The 16239-nt window shown below is 27.9% G+C and overlaps 1 protein-coding gene across 1 annotated transcript; it reads right to left on the bottom strand.

Annotated features, from left to right (window-relative positions):
• Window positions 1–968: 968 nt before the first annotated feature.
• On the bottom strand, window positions 969–16227 carry PolE4 (DNA polymerase epsilon subunit 4). The gene is made up of 4 exons (XM_043046828.3): window positions 15861–16227; window positions 12303–12387; window positions 10429–10470; window positions 969–1092 (listed from the first exon to the last, which is right to left on the bottom strand). Exons 1-4 carry the CDS (start codon window positions 16179–16181, stop codon window positions 1073–1075), a joined length of 468 nt encoding a protein of 155 aa, XP_042902762.2. The 5' UTR covers window positions 16182–16227; the 3' UTR covers window positions 969–1072.
• Window positions 16228–16239: the final 12 nt, after the last annotated feature.

A 16239-nucleotide genomic window follows, 5' to 3' on the forward strand; every position in this document is an offset into this window, starting at 1 on the left:
TATTAGATTTTTTGTTATTTTGATTATTGAAATACACATAATCAAAAGGTGGGAGTGTTACGTCACTCTCATAAGATGACGTCATTCATTTAAAGTGTAAATATTAACTAAAACGATTTTTTAGCCTGTGTATATATGAAAAGTGTGAGTGGCAACAGAAAGAATGTTGTGCTAGATGTGTTCTACGAAAATAAAATGGTTGCTTTTGTAAATATGTGTACGCAGGTATTTCTTGTAAATTTAAGTTATTTCATCGCTGGATAGATCGGGTAGATTTATCGGAAGCACGAAACAACCATAAAGCTTTATAAAGCATCATGTTTTCTTACAGTAACTGTGCATTATATAAAATATACACAACATTCCTCTTAAAACTTATTGAAGGTTCCACCGCTAATGATGGGATCGCTAATCTTTGGGCTTAAAGGGCAGCATGCATACAATTAAAGACTGACTTTCTTCTACTTTGCATAAATCATGATTAGGCTATCTGCTTCAAATTTTCTTTTCTCCCACTGCAAACTTTTTTTTTTTTTTTTTTTTTTGCATGTGCGGATAACCACCAATAAATCCGTGTACAGTGTATGTGCATGTGTCTATATTATCTAACTATGTATCTTTTGTAAAATAAATTTAAAAAAAGAAGAAAAATTATTATTTAGTGTGCATTACTGCTCTCCACCCACCCCCAAATGCTAATTTATATTGTAAGAATCATTTAAAAAATTAAATTACATTTCATGTAGATCTAAATTCTCCTAGTTTATAGTTGCATTGACTGAAAATCATTTATTTTTTTTTTTCCTTTTAAAAAATAGAAGATATAGAAACTATGGAATGGATTCTATAACAGTCAGTAATTCCTTTAACTTTCTATATATAACAAGCTTAATTTTCTTAAAAATAAAAAAATCCACCTAGTAAATTAATAATCTTGTCAGTGCATTTTCAATGTTGTTAATAAAGACTTTAATATGATAAAAAGTTTTATTTACAAATTTTAAATTACAAAAAATGAATTACTAAATGACAAACAAAATCTTGATAAAGAGATGATTCAATGAGACCATAACTAATCATCTTTCAAAGTACCTAAAAATTAAATAAAGTATAAGAAACTTGGAAATATAATGCATCATTGATAATTTACTTCAATTATAAATTATATAATTTATAACATATTTTAACAATATCAAATATATTCATATTATGATACACATTAAAATATTAGAGATATTTAGTTGTAATACAACTATAGGAAATATAGAATGGATACTAATCGCACATCAGTGGCGTAGCGATTTTAACTCGCGCCCGGGGCACAATACCTTTTTAGCGCCCCCCCCCCCCTCACGTTCGAAAACTATACAATATAATATGTAAAATATACTCGCAAATTAATAAATAAATAAAGTAAAATAAATAAAGTCTTAAGCTCAAGCTAGGCTTTAAATTTGAGACAAAAAATGTAGTTGAGAAAACAAGACTAGATTTTGAAATGTTTATGGTCATCTATAATTAGTTCATAAGATACCTATTATTTATTTTCCATATTTATAAAGAAATATTTTAAAAACACGCAGTTTTAAAACAATAAAAAAGTAAATATTTACTATCTCTAAGGAGATACATATATTTAAATGATTATAATACAATAGGAGGCTAAGCCCCCTGCGCGCTGGCGCTCGCCAACCCCCGGAACTGCTTCACAATCCAATGCTCGCTTTGCTCGCGCATTGGATACGTTCTTAACGTCTAGCTTTTGTATACTTTTTTGAATACTGAAGTTCCGAAAACTTTTCACTGTAGAAAATTCTAAACCTGTACATTTCAATATTATCTGGGCATTTGGCGATACAACACTTATAGAATTGAAGGATTTGTTACGTCAAGCACTCAGGTATCATAATTTTGATCTAGTTGCGCTTCTATGTCATTTTGATTTATGTTGCTAAGTTAACTTTCAAAATATTCTATGGCTGGCAACAGCATTTTTATTTTTTAAGTTGTTTATTTTTATTTCTTTTAGAAATCGTTATTTTTTTTAGCGAAATGTTTTTTAACCTAGCAGAATTGGGTATACTATAGCCTACGTCACAGGTTGTGTTATTCCTACTAAATTTAACCCATGAACGGCATTTTCTGCGAGCCTAACTTCAAGCCACAAATAAACAAACGAAGCGTTTGATCGTTTAAATAGCTGCTCGAGAGATTTTATTGCATTATAAAGAAAATTAATTGATATTCGATTTTTGATTAATAATTGATTTATGTGGATAGTGGCATTTATGTGGATAGTGGCATTTATGTGGATAGTGGCATAGAATTTAGCATTGCGTCATGGTAAATGTTATTCCTACTAAGTGGAAGTAGTTGTGTTTTTTTTATATTATACCCAATTCTCTGCCGACTGCTCTCTGTATATATGACGAAAATAAAGTAAATATTTAAGTGTTGTGAAAAGAATCTTATTTAGTTATACGAAGTACTTCTTTAAAATTGAAAACTGTTGCCACCAGCGGAAAAGAAATACAGCCAAAATTTGGGAGCCACGTATTATATATATTAGATTAATAAAATTAATTACTATGTATAAATTTTCCTTGCTTTTGATGAAGAAAATTTATCAATAATATCATCAAAGCTGATAATTTCAAATTTTTCTCATTCCACACTAAAAATGCTAGGACACTTAGGTGATCTTGTCCCATCGTTGATCGTAGATATGTCAAAATTAATTTTAATTTGCTGAATGGACGTTCACAGCTAGCAATTGATACTGAGATAGTCAGGAGTATTTGAAGTACGACTCTCAGGTTTGGAAAATCATCTTCTCTATACGAGATTATAAAAGTAAGAAATTCTAATGGAGTTTTAGGTTCGATTTTTTTTCTACTGCGGAGTAACATTTTGCAGTCACATATTTCGATAACGAGTTCTATTCCATTGAAATCTGTATCATAAAATTCGCCCAAATTTAAAAAAATTTTTCAAGGTCGTTATCAACATTATCCTTGTTTAATAAATTTTCAACGTCTAGTAGAAATGCAAATTTGAAATTAAGATCACTTAATCGTGTACATATTTCTTGTTGGAGACGATCAAGAACGCTTTCCATAACGCGAGAAATTTCACTTTCTGCGGAAATACCAACATCTCTAGCCAATTCTCCGGGCATTTTGCGGCGTTTTCTTACACGTATTGTTGTATCAATATCCCATTTTTCGCAAAGAGACTTCGCTTTTTCTAATGCCTCTTCACAGAGCTTGTCTCGCATTTCGGCTAGTTCAGTAGTTAATGATTAAAGATCATGGAACGCTTCTCTAAAATTCATTCTAGGATCTTGTAATCTGAACTGAGCACGATCAATCCTCCTTAAGATTTCACACCAGAAATGAACTTAAGTTATGAAACTAAAAGTTAGTATATTTTGCAACAGAATTGTAACTTCACTTCTGGTGTCACTTGTAGTGGTAGTGTCCTCTGCTAATTTTTCTAATAGTTCTACTATATTCTCTAGCCCATCGACGATAACGCTAACCGCTTGTATTCTGGAGTTCCATCGTAACGTTGAACGTGAGAAAAATAGATATATGTTTTCAATTATTCCAAAACATGTCACAACGATTGGATCTTGTTTAGCTGCAGTAACTCCTACTGAATTCAATGAATGGTTATCACAATTTACAAATAATGCTTTATGATTTTTTTCCCATTATTCTTGTTGAACGCCAGATGTGTGACCTGCCATCTCGGCAGCATCATCGTAACATTGTGATCTGCAGTTTGTTAATGAAATTTCATCGGAACTTAATTTTTCTAAAATTGTATTTTTGATCGAGGCTGTATCTTTATCGTGTCAATACTTTTCAATACCCAAAAAAAATTCGTTGGTGGAAACTTTTTTATGGATAAAATCAACATCTACATACCTAGCGACTTGGGACATTTGTTCTCGATGAGAGATATCAGGAGTTAAATCAAACAAAAGTCCATAATATTTATTTCTTTTGATATCGTTTATTAATTGATTTCGAATTGTAGATGCCAGAAGATGAATGAATTCATTTTTAATTTGTGGTGACAAATATGAGACAGTTTTTGGAGATCCTGTGGCATGTTTAAGATGATTTGCTAGTAGCGGATCAAACTGAGCTACAAATCTAAATAAAGATAATAGGTTTCCTACATTTGTACCATCTTGAAATGCTAGTTTTTCAACATGGCCACATAGAGGAAGATTTTGTATAATTAAATACCTTAAGCAAGCTAATATTCTTTTAAATATATTTCGCCACCGTTCTTTTTCGGACTGAATGTTCGCTTCTAATGATACATCATTTCTCGTTCGACTTATTAATCTTCGTTCTGTTTCTTTCCAAGTTGTAAGTGATTTTCAGTGATTTGGAATTCTTTCGCGGCTAATCAATTCATCTCTTTTCTTCCATTTATTAAAACCAGCAGATGTTACGAAAGATGATTGTGTAGCGGAATTTGATGTAATAAACAGTAAGCAACAAAAGCAGTACGCTGCATTATTTTTTGGTGAATATAATAACCAGGATCGGTTAACTTCAGTTCCTTCTTCTTCATTACCGTCCTGCCGAAAAAACCAAGATTTTGGCATTAGACGATTAGTTGACCGTGACTGTACATGTAAGTACATTAGAGTGTTATTGTTACTGTTTCAAAATTACAAGCGTAAGCTACATTGCGTTTATAGAAATAAAAAAATAGTGTTCTGAAAGGAAGAATGTTTGTACTTTGTACACTGCAAATATTTATTGTAACATATTATTTTATCAGACAAATCAAGAAAGGAGGTAATTTAAGTAACCACACAGCGTAGATGCCATAAGGAAGTGCTGACAGAAACAGGTCGAGTCAGCCCTGCCAGTAGAAAAGACGTGCCATTTCTATTATGAATACATTATTACAGTTTGATTTAGACTATTAGCGTTCCTTTTTTTTCCTTTTTATTTACGGATTAACATTTATTATATTACACTGGCACTAAATTTAAAATATATTTTCCAGAAATCAATTATAATAAAAATTATCCAGCAATTTTTTGTTTTGCGGACCATTTGGTGCCCCTTTGTGAGTAGCGCCCGGGGCATGATGCCCCCCCCCCCTTGCCCACCCCTCGCTACGCCACTGAGTCACATACATGGTGGCAATCGTACATAGTCACATAATTATATTTATGTTACTAAATATAATGACAATAAATAAATATTTTTTGACAACAATCAAAAATCAATATTTAGTAGAAAGATTTAGAAGATCTGAGCTTACTTCACATTTTACTATTTTTTAAAAATTGAATTGTATTTTATGTTTAATATAAATAAAGGGTAGCAAATGGTTAGTTTTTAGACCCATAAAAAATTGAAATTTGAACTGGAACATTTCTTTCAATTGAAAATATTTTTAGTAAAGTACCAATTGCTTAAGATAATAATAAAAGGCGGCATGTTTCGAGCGCTCCCATTCTCAAGACTCACCAGATGCGAATGAGGAAAACTAATGAGATATGAAACAGAAAACGTAAAGCTGCTAATGAAAATGGAAAATAAAATTTGAAAAACATAGCTAGAAAAACTGTTGCAACCGAGAGTGAAACAGAAAATGCAAAACAAAAAAGGTACAAAAACAAAACAAGAAAAAATGCATCGACTGAAAGAGTACCAATACCACCACTATACAAAGAAATTATTTTAGATATTTAAAAGGAAATGCATTAAATATACATGAAAACTTTCATACCTATTTTTTTTTATAGCTAACAACTTAGCATACTTTAAATCCATAGGAAAATAAAAACATTTAAATAAGGAAAAAAAAAACATACATACAAAAACAAATCAAAGTAAAAATGTAATCTTTCATAACTCAACTTCTTTAAAAGATTATATATTTTTGCAAATAAAAAGATGATGTTGATGTAGAATAGAGGAAAATATAATGTGAATAAAGCACAAATAAAGTAAAGAAATATAACCATAGAATATCCATTTAAGCATGGTATATCCATTTCCGGACTTTATACACTGATCTTCAGACACTGTTCTTCATTCAACGTGGCATAAATGATACCATCTAATCCTTTTTCCTTCTTCATATTTTTATGCTACCAAACAAAATAATAAAAAATATACAACTTTTACTCATTATCTGTGCTACCCATTATGTTAAGCAAACCATTTAAATTTGATTTTAAATCACCACAAGATTTCATTGAGCTTTGGAAGTTGATTTTTTTTAGTTATATTTTAGTTCAAACTTTGTCAGACTTTCACCCTATTATAATTTAAACATTAGAGTATTATAAAATTGTGTTGAAAACATAACATGCTTTCTTTCAACAGAAGAAGAAATCACGATGGTCCAACTATAAAATAAAAGGTATACTTGTAATAAAAAAATGAATGAAACAACAAAAATTCCAACTGACAGATATTTTTAGTTTTCTCAAAGGTATCAACTTCACCAACTCTTGAAAGATTAATTTGTTAATTGCATAAAAGAATCAGTTCTATGTTAGCATGCAGTACAAGGAGTGCATTTTATTTTAAAAGGCCTCATGTATAATAAAATTTGGATAGACCATATTCAGGACGGCCACTCAAATCAGATTTAAAATTTCCCTGATTTTTCCAGGTAAAAATCCTAAAATTTCCAGGTTCGTGTTTTGTTTTTTTCTTATAAAGTGTAGGATGTGTACAAGAAAAGTGTCTATATCATAAAATATTTCATTCAAAATGTCATTTTTTTTAACATATCATCATGAAAAAAAAAATTATTTTTTAAAGTTTTTGTACAACATTAATTTTTAAAAATTTAAGATATGTGGAGAAAATAATATGTTTACCGTGTAGGACATATTGTTTTCATTAAATTTAATTTTTTTTAATGTGTTACTTTTAGTAGTATTTGCTCAAAGCGTACCTATAAAATGGCAAAAACAGAATGACCAATAAAAACTCGGATAAATATTGTTTAATAATTTTTTTTAATGTGTTACTTTTAGTAGTATTTGCTCAAAGTGTACCTATAAAATGGCAAAAACAGAATGACCAATAAAAACTCGGATAAATATTGTTTAATATATTTTCATTAAGCAATAGATTTTTATAATGACGGTGGCTAACAAAAGTGCTTGTTCAGTGCTTTTATTGGAATAGGAAATAAAAATTCATTAATTAAATTTAATATTTCACAATGGGCATTTAATAATAAGATGTTATAATCGATTCTTAGCAAAACTGCGTGGAATATTTTAAAAACAAAGGAAAAGTTAATTTTTAAGATATCAATAATCAAATAGTAACAATAATTTTACACAAAGAAAGTCATTGTACAGTTAAATGTTTTCGGATTTCAGAATAAAAATTATCGTCAATTGCTTTAATTCTTTTTTCATTTAATTTTTATTTATTTATTTTCAATTTAGTATCAAACTTATGACAGCAAAATTATATTTTAATTCTTGCTAACTAATTCCATAATATGTTATTTTATCATTTAAAAACGGCTCGTAGTCGTAATGAAACAATAGACCAAATTTCATTATTTGTCATCATAAGAGGTAAATCAGTAATAAATATGTTAAATTAGTTTATTGTGTCCTATTGCACTGTGCAATATGTGATGAAATCTTAAAAGAAGGATTTCATATCAGAGATTAAAATTATAAAATCTGTGGAAAAATTCATAAATTCGCAATTGAGTTCTGTAAAATTTTTAAAAAAATATTCTGCACGAATTTCACCTGACAAAAAAACTAGCTACATGTATTTAAAAGCTGTTGTAGAGGCGAAAGGAAACTCTACTAAATCTTAATTTCATGAAAAAATAAATAATTTACTAATAGACATAGTTTTTTTTTTTTTTTTGAAAGTGTCGATGACTTTTGTGGGATAAAGTTATTGTCACTTTTTGATGATTGATGTATTAAAAATAAACTTTTCCTTTGTTTTCAAAATATTTCTTACAGTTTTGTTAAGATCAGAATACATTTTTTATAATTAAATATCCATTCTGAAATATATTCATTTTAATGAATGGGTAGTCTTATTTCATTGAAAGTCATAAGTGTAACAACACTTTTGTGAGTCACTGTAATTACATTTCAATACAAAACTGTACTATATACTGCATTATACTGTATTTTTTTCTTACCAGTGCTTTTTATAAAATTCATTGATCATATTTTCTTTAAACCAATATCTCAAGTCAAATTTTTCAATAACGTTGTTTTGAATTAGCATTATTATTTTAAGAGATTCAGTATACAAAAATAGATGTCACAAATGTAAAATTGTCTAATTTTTTGTTCTATACTCTATGGGGAAAAAAAAGAAGATAAAATTCCTTAAATTTTATACTTTTTTTTTTCCATTTGAAATTAAAACATTTAAAGGATTCCAATCAAAACACACAGTTTTTTAGTTTAGCAACCATGAGAGAATTTTATGAGGCATTCTAGTTTAACAGGGTTATAATGGAGCAAATTTTGATGCAAGCAAAGTAATAGCTAAGTTGATGACATTTTAACTGTTTGGAGACATATTTCCGTCTAAAAAATGTGGGTATAATGAATGAAATAATTTAAATTAAGAAAATTAGTAAATAATTTAAATTAGTGAAATAAAAAAAATCTAAGAAAAAATTTCCAGCTTTTGTTTAAAATTCCCTGATTTTTATTCAAATTTCCCTGATAATTTCAGGTTTTCAAGGTTAGCCATAAGAAAAAAATTCAAAATTAAATTCAGTTTACAGAAGCATTTCAGATTTAGTGTTACCATTTCTTTTATTTCTATTTATTAATTTGAAATAATTATTCAACCTAAAAAGATCCCCCCCCCTCCCAGAAAAAGTTAAAATGAAATAGGAAGAAATTTTTTAATTATATTAGTATTTAATATGTTACTTTTGCCTTGTTAGAATCAGTTTGAATGATGTCACTTCTGAAATTTATTGTTTGACAAATTAAATTTGTTTTATTTATTGTACGTCTATAATTTGCATAAAGCACTAAATTCCTCTAATTGTTTTACTTTTCATGAAATAATTAAGGAAATAATAATAACAAGAAGAGCCCAGATTTTGATGGAAAAAATCCCGATATATCTGAATCCTGTCTAAATCCCTATTAATGCCTTAAAAGAGCAAAAATTGTCTTAAAAATATAAAAATATAAACTAAAGCAATGTTTTTCTCATAAACACAACACATCAAAATATATTACAAAGCAATATCATATGTGTTCCACATTTATTTAAGTTAAATGTTACAAGCTAAAATAACGAAAAATGGAAAATATATATTGACTTTTAAACATTTTCTTTTTTTATAAAAATTTTAATGGACATAAAAATTTCCATATCACTAGATATCAGATTTACATCAAAGTTACTAGATTAGATCATTATCAAATTTTTCAGAATTTATTTATGTTGTCCGTCCACAATTTCTTTCAATAGTATAATCCTTGCTAGAAAACTGTAATGTTCTAAATAATATAAATCAGAGAAGTTGAAAAAATTACAGAAGACAGTTAAGAGATGGAAAAAATTACCATTACTCAAGATTTTATATCAATAACATAACGGGAAAACTTGGGAGTCCAAGGTATTATGAGTTACAATATAAATTACAAGAAAAATCTTGCAATTAATGTAATAAAAAGATCCAAAGTCAAAGAAATAATTAAAAACTGAGAAAAAAAAATATCCCAAAAATTTAAAAAAGGCACTACAATGCAAAAAAAAATGGCCTATAAGTAAAAGTGTTCAAAAATGCAAATGTCATCAAATTCTGGGCCTTAAAAATTAGTTTTCTTAGACGGAATTTTAAATAGGCTAAATTAAAATGAAATATCACATTCTTTGTCATTTGTTTTCATTTCTATTGTAACGAAAATATTTTAATGCATAATAATTATTGTCTAAGTTCTGAATTTTTAATAACCATCATCATTTCTTTAAGACATTTCAACTTCTGTCCTTTCTTTAACAAAAAATTTGCTCTTAGACATTACAACTGTCTAACAAAAGACTGCAACTTTTCTTTTTGCTTCAAAATCAATCTATCTAAAATGTAAAAATAAAATACTGGGATAAACTCTTGAATTTTTTTCCTCTTCTTTAGATTAAAATCTGTAAATGAAGCATCAAATTTTCTAAAACATGCAGCAGAAAAAAAAAAAAAATCTAGGAGCATAATCGAAAGTTCAGTTGAGTAGGCAGTTGTATTAATATTCAAGCCTTTGTATTATTTGTTGTTACATAATGAATATTTTAACAAAGATTCTTTTCATTTATAATTTTTGAAAAATAATATCAGTTTGAATTGTCCTAAATTTTAGGATACCAAGCTTCTACTGTAGTTTGGAAAAATTGATATAAGATACTATACACTTACCTTCTAAGAAAGCCAAAGCTTCACATGCTTCAATACAATCACCTTCAAAAGAAATTTTATTAATTAATTTGAGAATATTTTATATAATAATTTCTAAAAAAAAATCAAACTTTTGTACAATTAGATGACATAAGAAAAAAAAGATTTTAATAAAAACATTAATGTGAATTTCTTATTTTAAAACTAAGCTAACAGCTGATGAAGATTTGGGACACTTCTTGAGAAGAAATCAGATACCTTAGTGTAATGACTGCTCGTAAGTATCATGTTTTTCTTTTATTTCAATTAAAATTTTTAGATTGCAGAGAAGCATTTGATGCATATGCTGATCACTATCATATGATTGCAGTTATTACTTTAAATTTTTTTCTCTTTTTTTTCACATTAAGACTTTTAAAACTCAATATAAAATTCGTCTTTTAATAAAGTATTGTAAATGAAATGAAACACTTATCAGTCTACTAAATTGATATACTCACTAGCCAACAGAATTTTTATTTCATTAACAACAATTTAACATAAATTAGGCTTCAGGGTCACTTTAGTTACATTTTCGAATTAATCATTTTTTGTCTCATTTTTTTTTAATCTTTCAAATTGTCTTTTTCTTTTTCATATAAGATAATTACAATCTTTCCAAGCAAATTCTCTTTGTACATTATAATTATGCAAGTAGAATATTCAGATTGCAAATTTATTATATCACTTATTAGATTATAGATTGCAAATTTAAAATCAGTTTTTTCTTTCTTTTTTTGCATACTTCATAAGAAATCTGTCTGCGAGAAACTTACTATTATTTCCCATGAAAAGGCAAAAACTACACCAAGAATTCATCGTTATACCTCAATCTCATATCAGTCACAGCCTTTTCGTATTTTTTTAATAGATTATAAGATTTTAGGTTTAATAGATTATAAGATTTATAAGATTTTAGGAAATAGTTATCGTTATGGATTCTAGTTCAAAACTTTTCAGATACTTCTTTTCTTAGCGTTTTACTTAATCCCTATAAGCAGATGCGTTACCAGTTGTACTGAATTGCTTGCATTCTGTCAATTTTGAAGTTTAGAGTGAGTCTTCTACTTAGGTACCTTAAAACTGTAACCCCCAAAAAAGCACTATCTCTTCCATGTGCAGTATCCCCCACTATTCTTTTCTTTTAGAATGCTTCACTCTCTTCACAGAGTATCATTCTAAGCAAAAAGGCAGAATATATTAATGAAAGAACCAATATATTAATGACTAGACATGCTTTCTTCCCCTTACATATAGCCCCCCTGCACACATTAATTTTTGTCTCTCTAAAATGCTTAACCCTCGATGCATGGTCTAATTCCAAGTGATAAAAGAACAACATTTTGTTTTAAAAAATTGAACTGAAAAATTGCTCCTATGAACTATAGTTATGTTAAAAAAATTAAGGACTTTTAAAAACCTTGTACCAAAATTAAGTACTTTTAAGGGCCCTTATTTTACAAAATAAAAATTAAGCAGTTTTTAAGAACTTTTAAGGTCCGTGGGAAGAGTTATGGCAGCAGAGGATTGGTGATATAAATAGGAACCTTGTTGGACTGCTGAAAATCGCTTTGTGTTTGTGCCTTTGAAACAAGCACTGTAATTGGTTTGAAGTGTATAAAAGGAACTCAATTTTCTCCTGCTTCAAGGGTATAGTTGGCCAAGATTTCATTGAAAAGGAAAACAATGACAATGAGCAGTCACATAAATAAAGCTTACCATGTAAATAAATTTCTAGAATGTGAAAATAATTATCTAAGACAGTGGTTCCCAAATGATGTTACCCAAAATACGTTCCCAATAGATGTTACCCGAATTTTCAATGTCAAAAAATAATTAATTTTAAAAACTCTTACTTATATCTTTTTTCTGTATAGTTTTCTTTTTATTTTGTTTTGTGAATTTGTAAGCTTCTTTGCCCAACATATGGATAAAGAGTTCCTAAAATATGGAGAAGAAAAAAATGAAATATTATTTATTATAACATTGAAATATTAATCAATTGATATGCTACAGCAAAAATTTTATTAAAAAACCTCTAATGTTGAAATAATTTTGCGCAATAAATATTGCCCAAAATATGACAACATATAAGTAACTTAAGTCTGTCTTTGCTTAATATCAAGCGGTAGGAAAACTTTGCCAATTCACATTTTTTATACAAAATAATATACAAAAAAATTGCAGCCTTTTGCTGTGCAACATTTAGTAACACAGTAAAAAAAAAAAAATATTCTTATTATTCCTTATTTTATTCTAAAGCTGTAGATGAATAATAATAAATGGAAGAATTTAAGTGTTTGTATATGTATTTCTCTTATAACACCAAAACCATTTGAGCTAGGAATCTAGTCAGTGGGTACAAGAGACAATTTTAACAACAAATCCTTAAATATTTTAATTAGTACATTTAGTAAGGAGTTTTAAAAATTGGATTTTGTTTATTGCATACATGTTCCTCTATTAATTATTTTGGATTCATTACATCAGAAAATAGGAAAAACATGTATAACATGTGAGGGCTACATCCCCGTATTAGTAGTATTTCTAAAATTATGAGAAACCATATGTTTATTTTGTTTATAGTTCGCTTTTGAAATGAGTCCTTATAAAACTGAATAATTCCAAATCAAAAGTAAATTAAATTTTAAAATATTAAGTCTGTACTTAAGAGCAAAATAAAAAGAGGCTTGATTCTAGTAAATTGTAACTAAACATTACGCACAATCAGGGTTGGTAGGGTTTAGGACACAATAGATTAATCCACGGCTTAAACCGTCCTGTCCAAAACCCTTTTACTCAAATTATGTCACAATTTTATCTGAACAATATTTAAAAGGTAAAGTAAACATAGAACTAATAACATATTGATAATTAAATCTACAACGGAATATTTGTTTTTAAAAGCATAATGTTTTATTAATATTGTTTGACTCTTCAATTTAAACATTAAACAAAGGAAGATTAATCAGTAATCCACTTCAATTGGTCCTCTCATTCAATAGTACATAACTGAAGTTTGACCTTGCCATACAGGTTAAGCTATTAGGGACTAAGTGCTTGGTTAGTCATAAACAGGTTTGTTTATCTATAGTACTATTCAAGAATACTTTTATTTCATTCATGTTCAATTCTTTTAGCATAGTGGTGATGTGTCAGTAACTGAAACTGATGTCATGCCCTTCAAAACTGTTAATACATTTTTCAGTTATTTTGTATTTAAACTAATATATTTATATTTAAAAACAATTTTTTTAAAAAATAGATATCTTTTTTATCATCCTGTGATGCAGAAATTATAACATTTTTTAAAAAATATATTGTGAAAAATAAAAGGTTAATTTTTAAACAAATTTAGCATTTTTTTTAAAAAATTATTATTTAATATTGCATTATTATCCTTATGCAAAAACATTATTTATCAGTATTAAAAGCATATTTATATTTAAAGAATTATGTATTCACTTTCGTTGTTCAATGAATTATGAATCTTCAATAATTATAAACCTTTTCCTATTATATTATATTATTTTCTTTTAATAAGTTAAAGTAAATTGTATAAAAAATTTCAAATATTTATTGATACATGTAATTATTATGTGTACAATAGTTACACCTATAGAATTTTTACCTTTTACCAAAGTTCAAGGTTTTGGACAGTTTTACCCAGTTAAGGACAGTTTTACCCAGTTTAAGACAGTAAAACCCACTTGTCCTGTCCAAAACCAGTTTAGAACGTCCAAAACCCCAACCCTGCGCACACTAGCATTATTTTTGGAGTCAAATGCTACTACCAATAGTTAAAATTTAATTTGATAAGCTGAAATTTTAATGATGTGGCCTTTTTAGTCTAATAATGTAAAATAACCATTAATGGAAATAAATAATAAATTAATAAAAATTCAAATTTTCTTACTCTTATTGAGGCATAAAAGAATTAAAATCACTATTTAGAATGATTACAATAAACAACTCACAGTTATTATCTGTAATATAAACTAAATAATTGTAATATTTCAAATATTATGAATTTTAAATAGTTTTATATTCTAAAAAAATAAATAGTACCATGTTTTTTGAAAAAGCAATAACGAGTTTCAATATTCTTAGCTTTTTTTTATGCATGATATGATATTGATTATGATTTTTTATTATGAACATTTTATGAATCATAATTAGAGTTGTAGTTTTAATGCAAATATTGTGTGTGATTTAAACAATTATGCAGTTTAACTTTTAATAAATTGTTGTTACTCACATGGAAGAAATTTGCCCTAAGATTTTCCTAGTCAAAACTTTTTTGTCATATTTCAATAGCTTATGACACTTTTAGATAAGTTTTTGACAAGTCATGTCAAAAGCCGGTTTTGGCATCGAAAACTTAATGGATTGGAAGACTCTTAACCTCCTCCCATCATTATTATGCACTTTTTTAATTTATTTCCAATACAAGAATCCAATAGTTTTACTTTACAAAATTCCAGTTCACTTAAACAAAAAAAGATAAAGATACATAGTAGATCAATTTTTTTTTATATTCCAGTATTCACACCCAATAAAGAAATATCAAGTTTGTAATGACATGACTAAAATCAATTTCATTGATTAATTATTTCATCAAAATCTATTAGATGTTTATGATAATATAGACGCTTCTCTTTCCTTTTTAGAAAAAAACTAGTTTTTACTAAACTCATTTACCTGCAACAGAAAAAAAAAAAATTCCTTGATTTAAATTCCCAAAGAAATTCAATAAATTCATTTTTGCTTTTAACTGTTGATTTTTAGTTTTCCCTTATTTATTTATTATTATTGTCATTTATAGCTTGGAAATTAATGAAATCACTCTAACTGGATTCCTTTACTAAACCTTTAAAAAAAACTATTTTAATAATTGATTAAATAAAGGTTTCTTCCATGTGCAAGGTTAAAAACAGGAAAATTTAGTCACTGATCTCTACATAACCAATAACTAAAATATATAACTAGCCTGGACAAATTCACACCACTCTATTTACATGTATCTGCTTTTTTTTGGTTTTCAATAAGTTAATAATATGAATTTGAATGAAAAATTACAATATAAAGAATCTGAATAGTTTACGATAAGGATGAAATATACAATTTTATGACAACAACACCGTCCAAAATACGAAACTAAATATCAAAACAGCAAAACATCTGATTACATCGTCTGTTGGCCAGTGGCGGATAACTAATAATTATTTTATGGCAGTCTGAGTCAAATTTTATTGAACTCGGAACACCGTTAATTTCAAGCCCTGCACTTTGGTTGGAAAATACCTTTCGAGGTGATTTTATCCACTGGGAAAGAAGCTAGCCACCCAAGGCACAGATTTGAGAAATATTTTAACTTGTTTGTTTACTATCAATTTAATCTAGTTTAAACTTACACCAGCTTTGGCTATAGCAAATACAGCATCTTGACTAGCTAAATTAACATCAGGATCTAATTTCATAAAACTTTTGATCCTGGTTAAAGGAAGTTGTACGATCTTTTCCAGCTTTTCAGGAGCAGCGCTGGTTTCCTCATTTTGCCGCCCAGAAAAGGGGTTTGTTTCAAATGCTTCTGTATCATTATAATAGCTATTAGATGGTTCGCCATCAGGCAAAATGTCCACTGTGGCTTCATCAACAACAATCATATCAGACGCATTATTTTGAATGAGTTCATCCATGATTATTTTCCAGTCAAAAGACCACAACAAAATCATCAACAAACAAATAGAATAGAGCCGCGCGGTTTTTTTGTTAGCATTTCCGACTGTCTGT

The sequence above is a fragment of the Parasteatoda tepidariorum genome, chromosome 8 (genome assembly GCF_982258835.1).
Source record: "Parasteatoda tepidariorum strain Cologne lab strain chromosome 8, Ptep-v5.0, whole genome shotgun sequence".
NCBI lineage: Eukaryota > Metazoa > Arthropoda > Arachnida > Araneae > Theridiidae > Parasteatoda > Parasteatoda tepidariorum.

Bases quoted from the DNA above. Each gene is read 5' to 3' on its own strand.
- PolE4 (XM_043046828.3), bottom strand. From the start codon at position 16,181: ATGATTTTGTTGTGGTCTTTTGACTGGAAAATAATCATGGATGAACTC. The intron at 10,471-12,302 runs GTAAGAGTTTTT...TTTCTTTTGAAG, and splicing joins TATACAGAAAAAAGATATAA to GTGATTGTATTGAAGCATGT. The intron at 1,093-10,428 runs GTAAGTGTATAG...TTTAATTTTTAG, and splicing joins AGCTTTGGCTTTCTTAGAAG to GTACTTTGAAAGATGATTAG.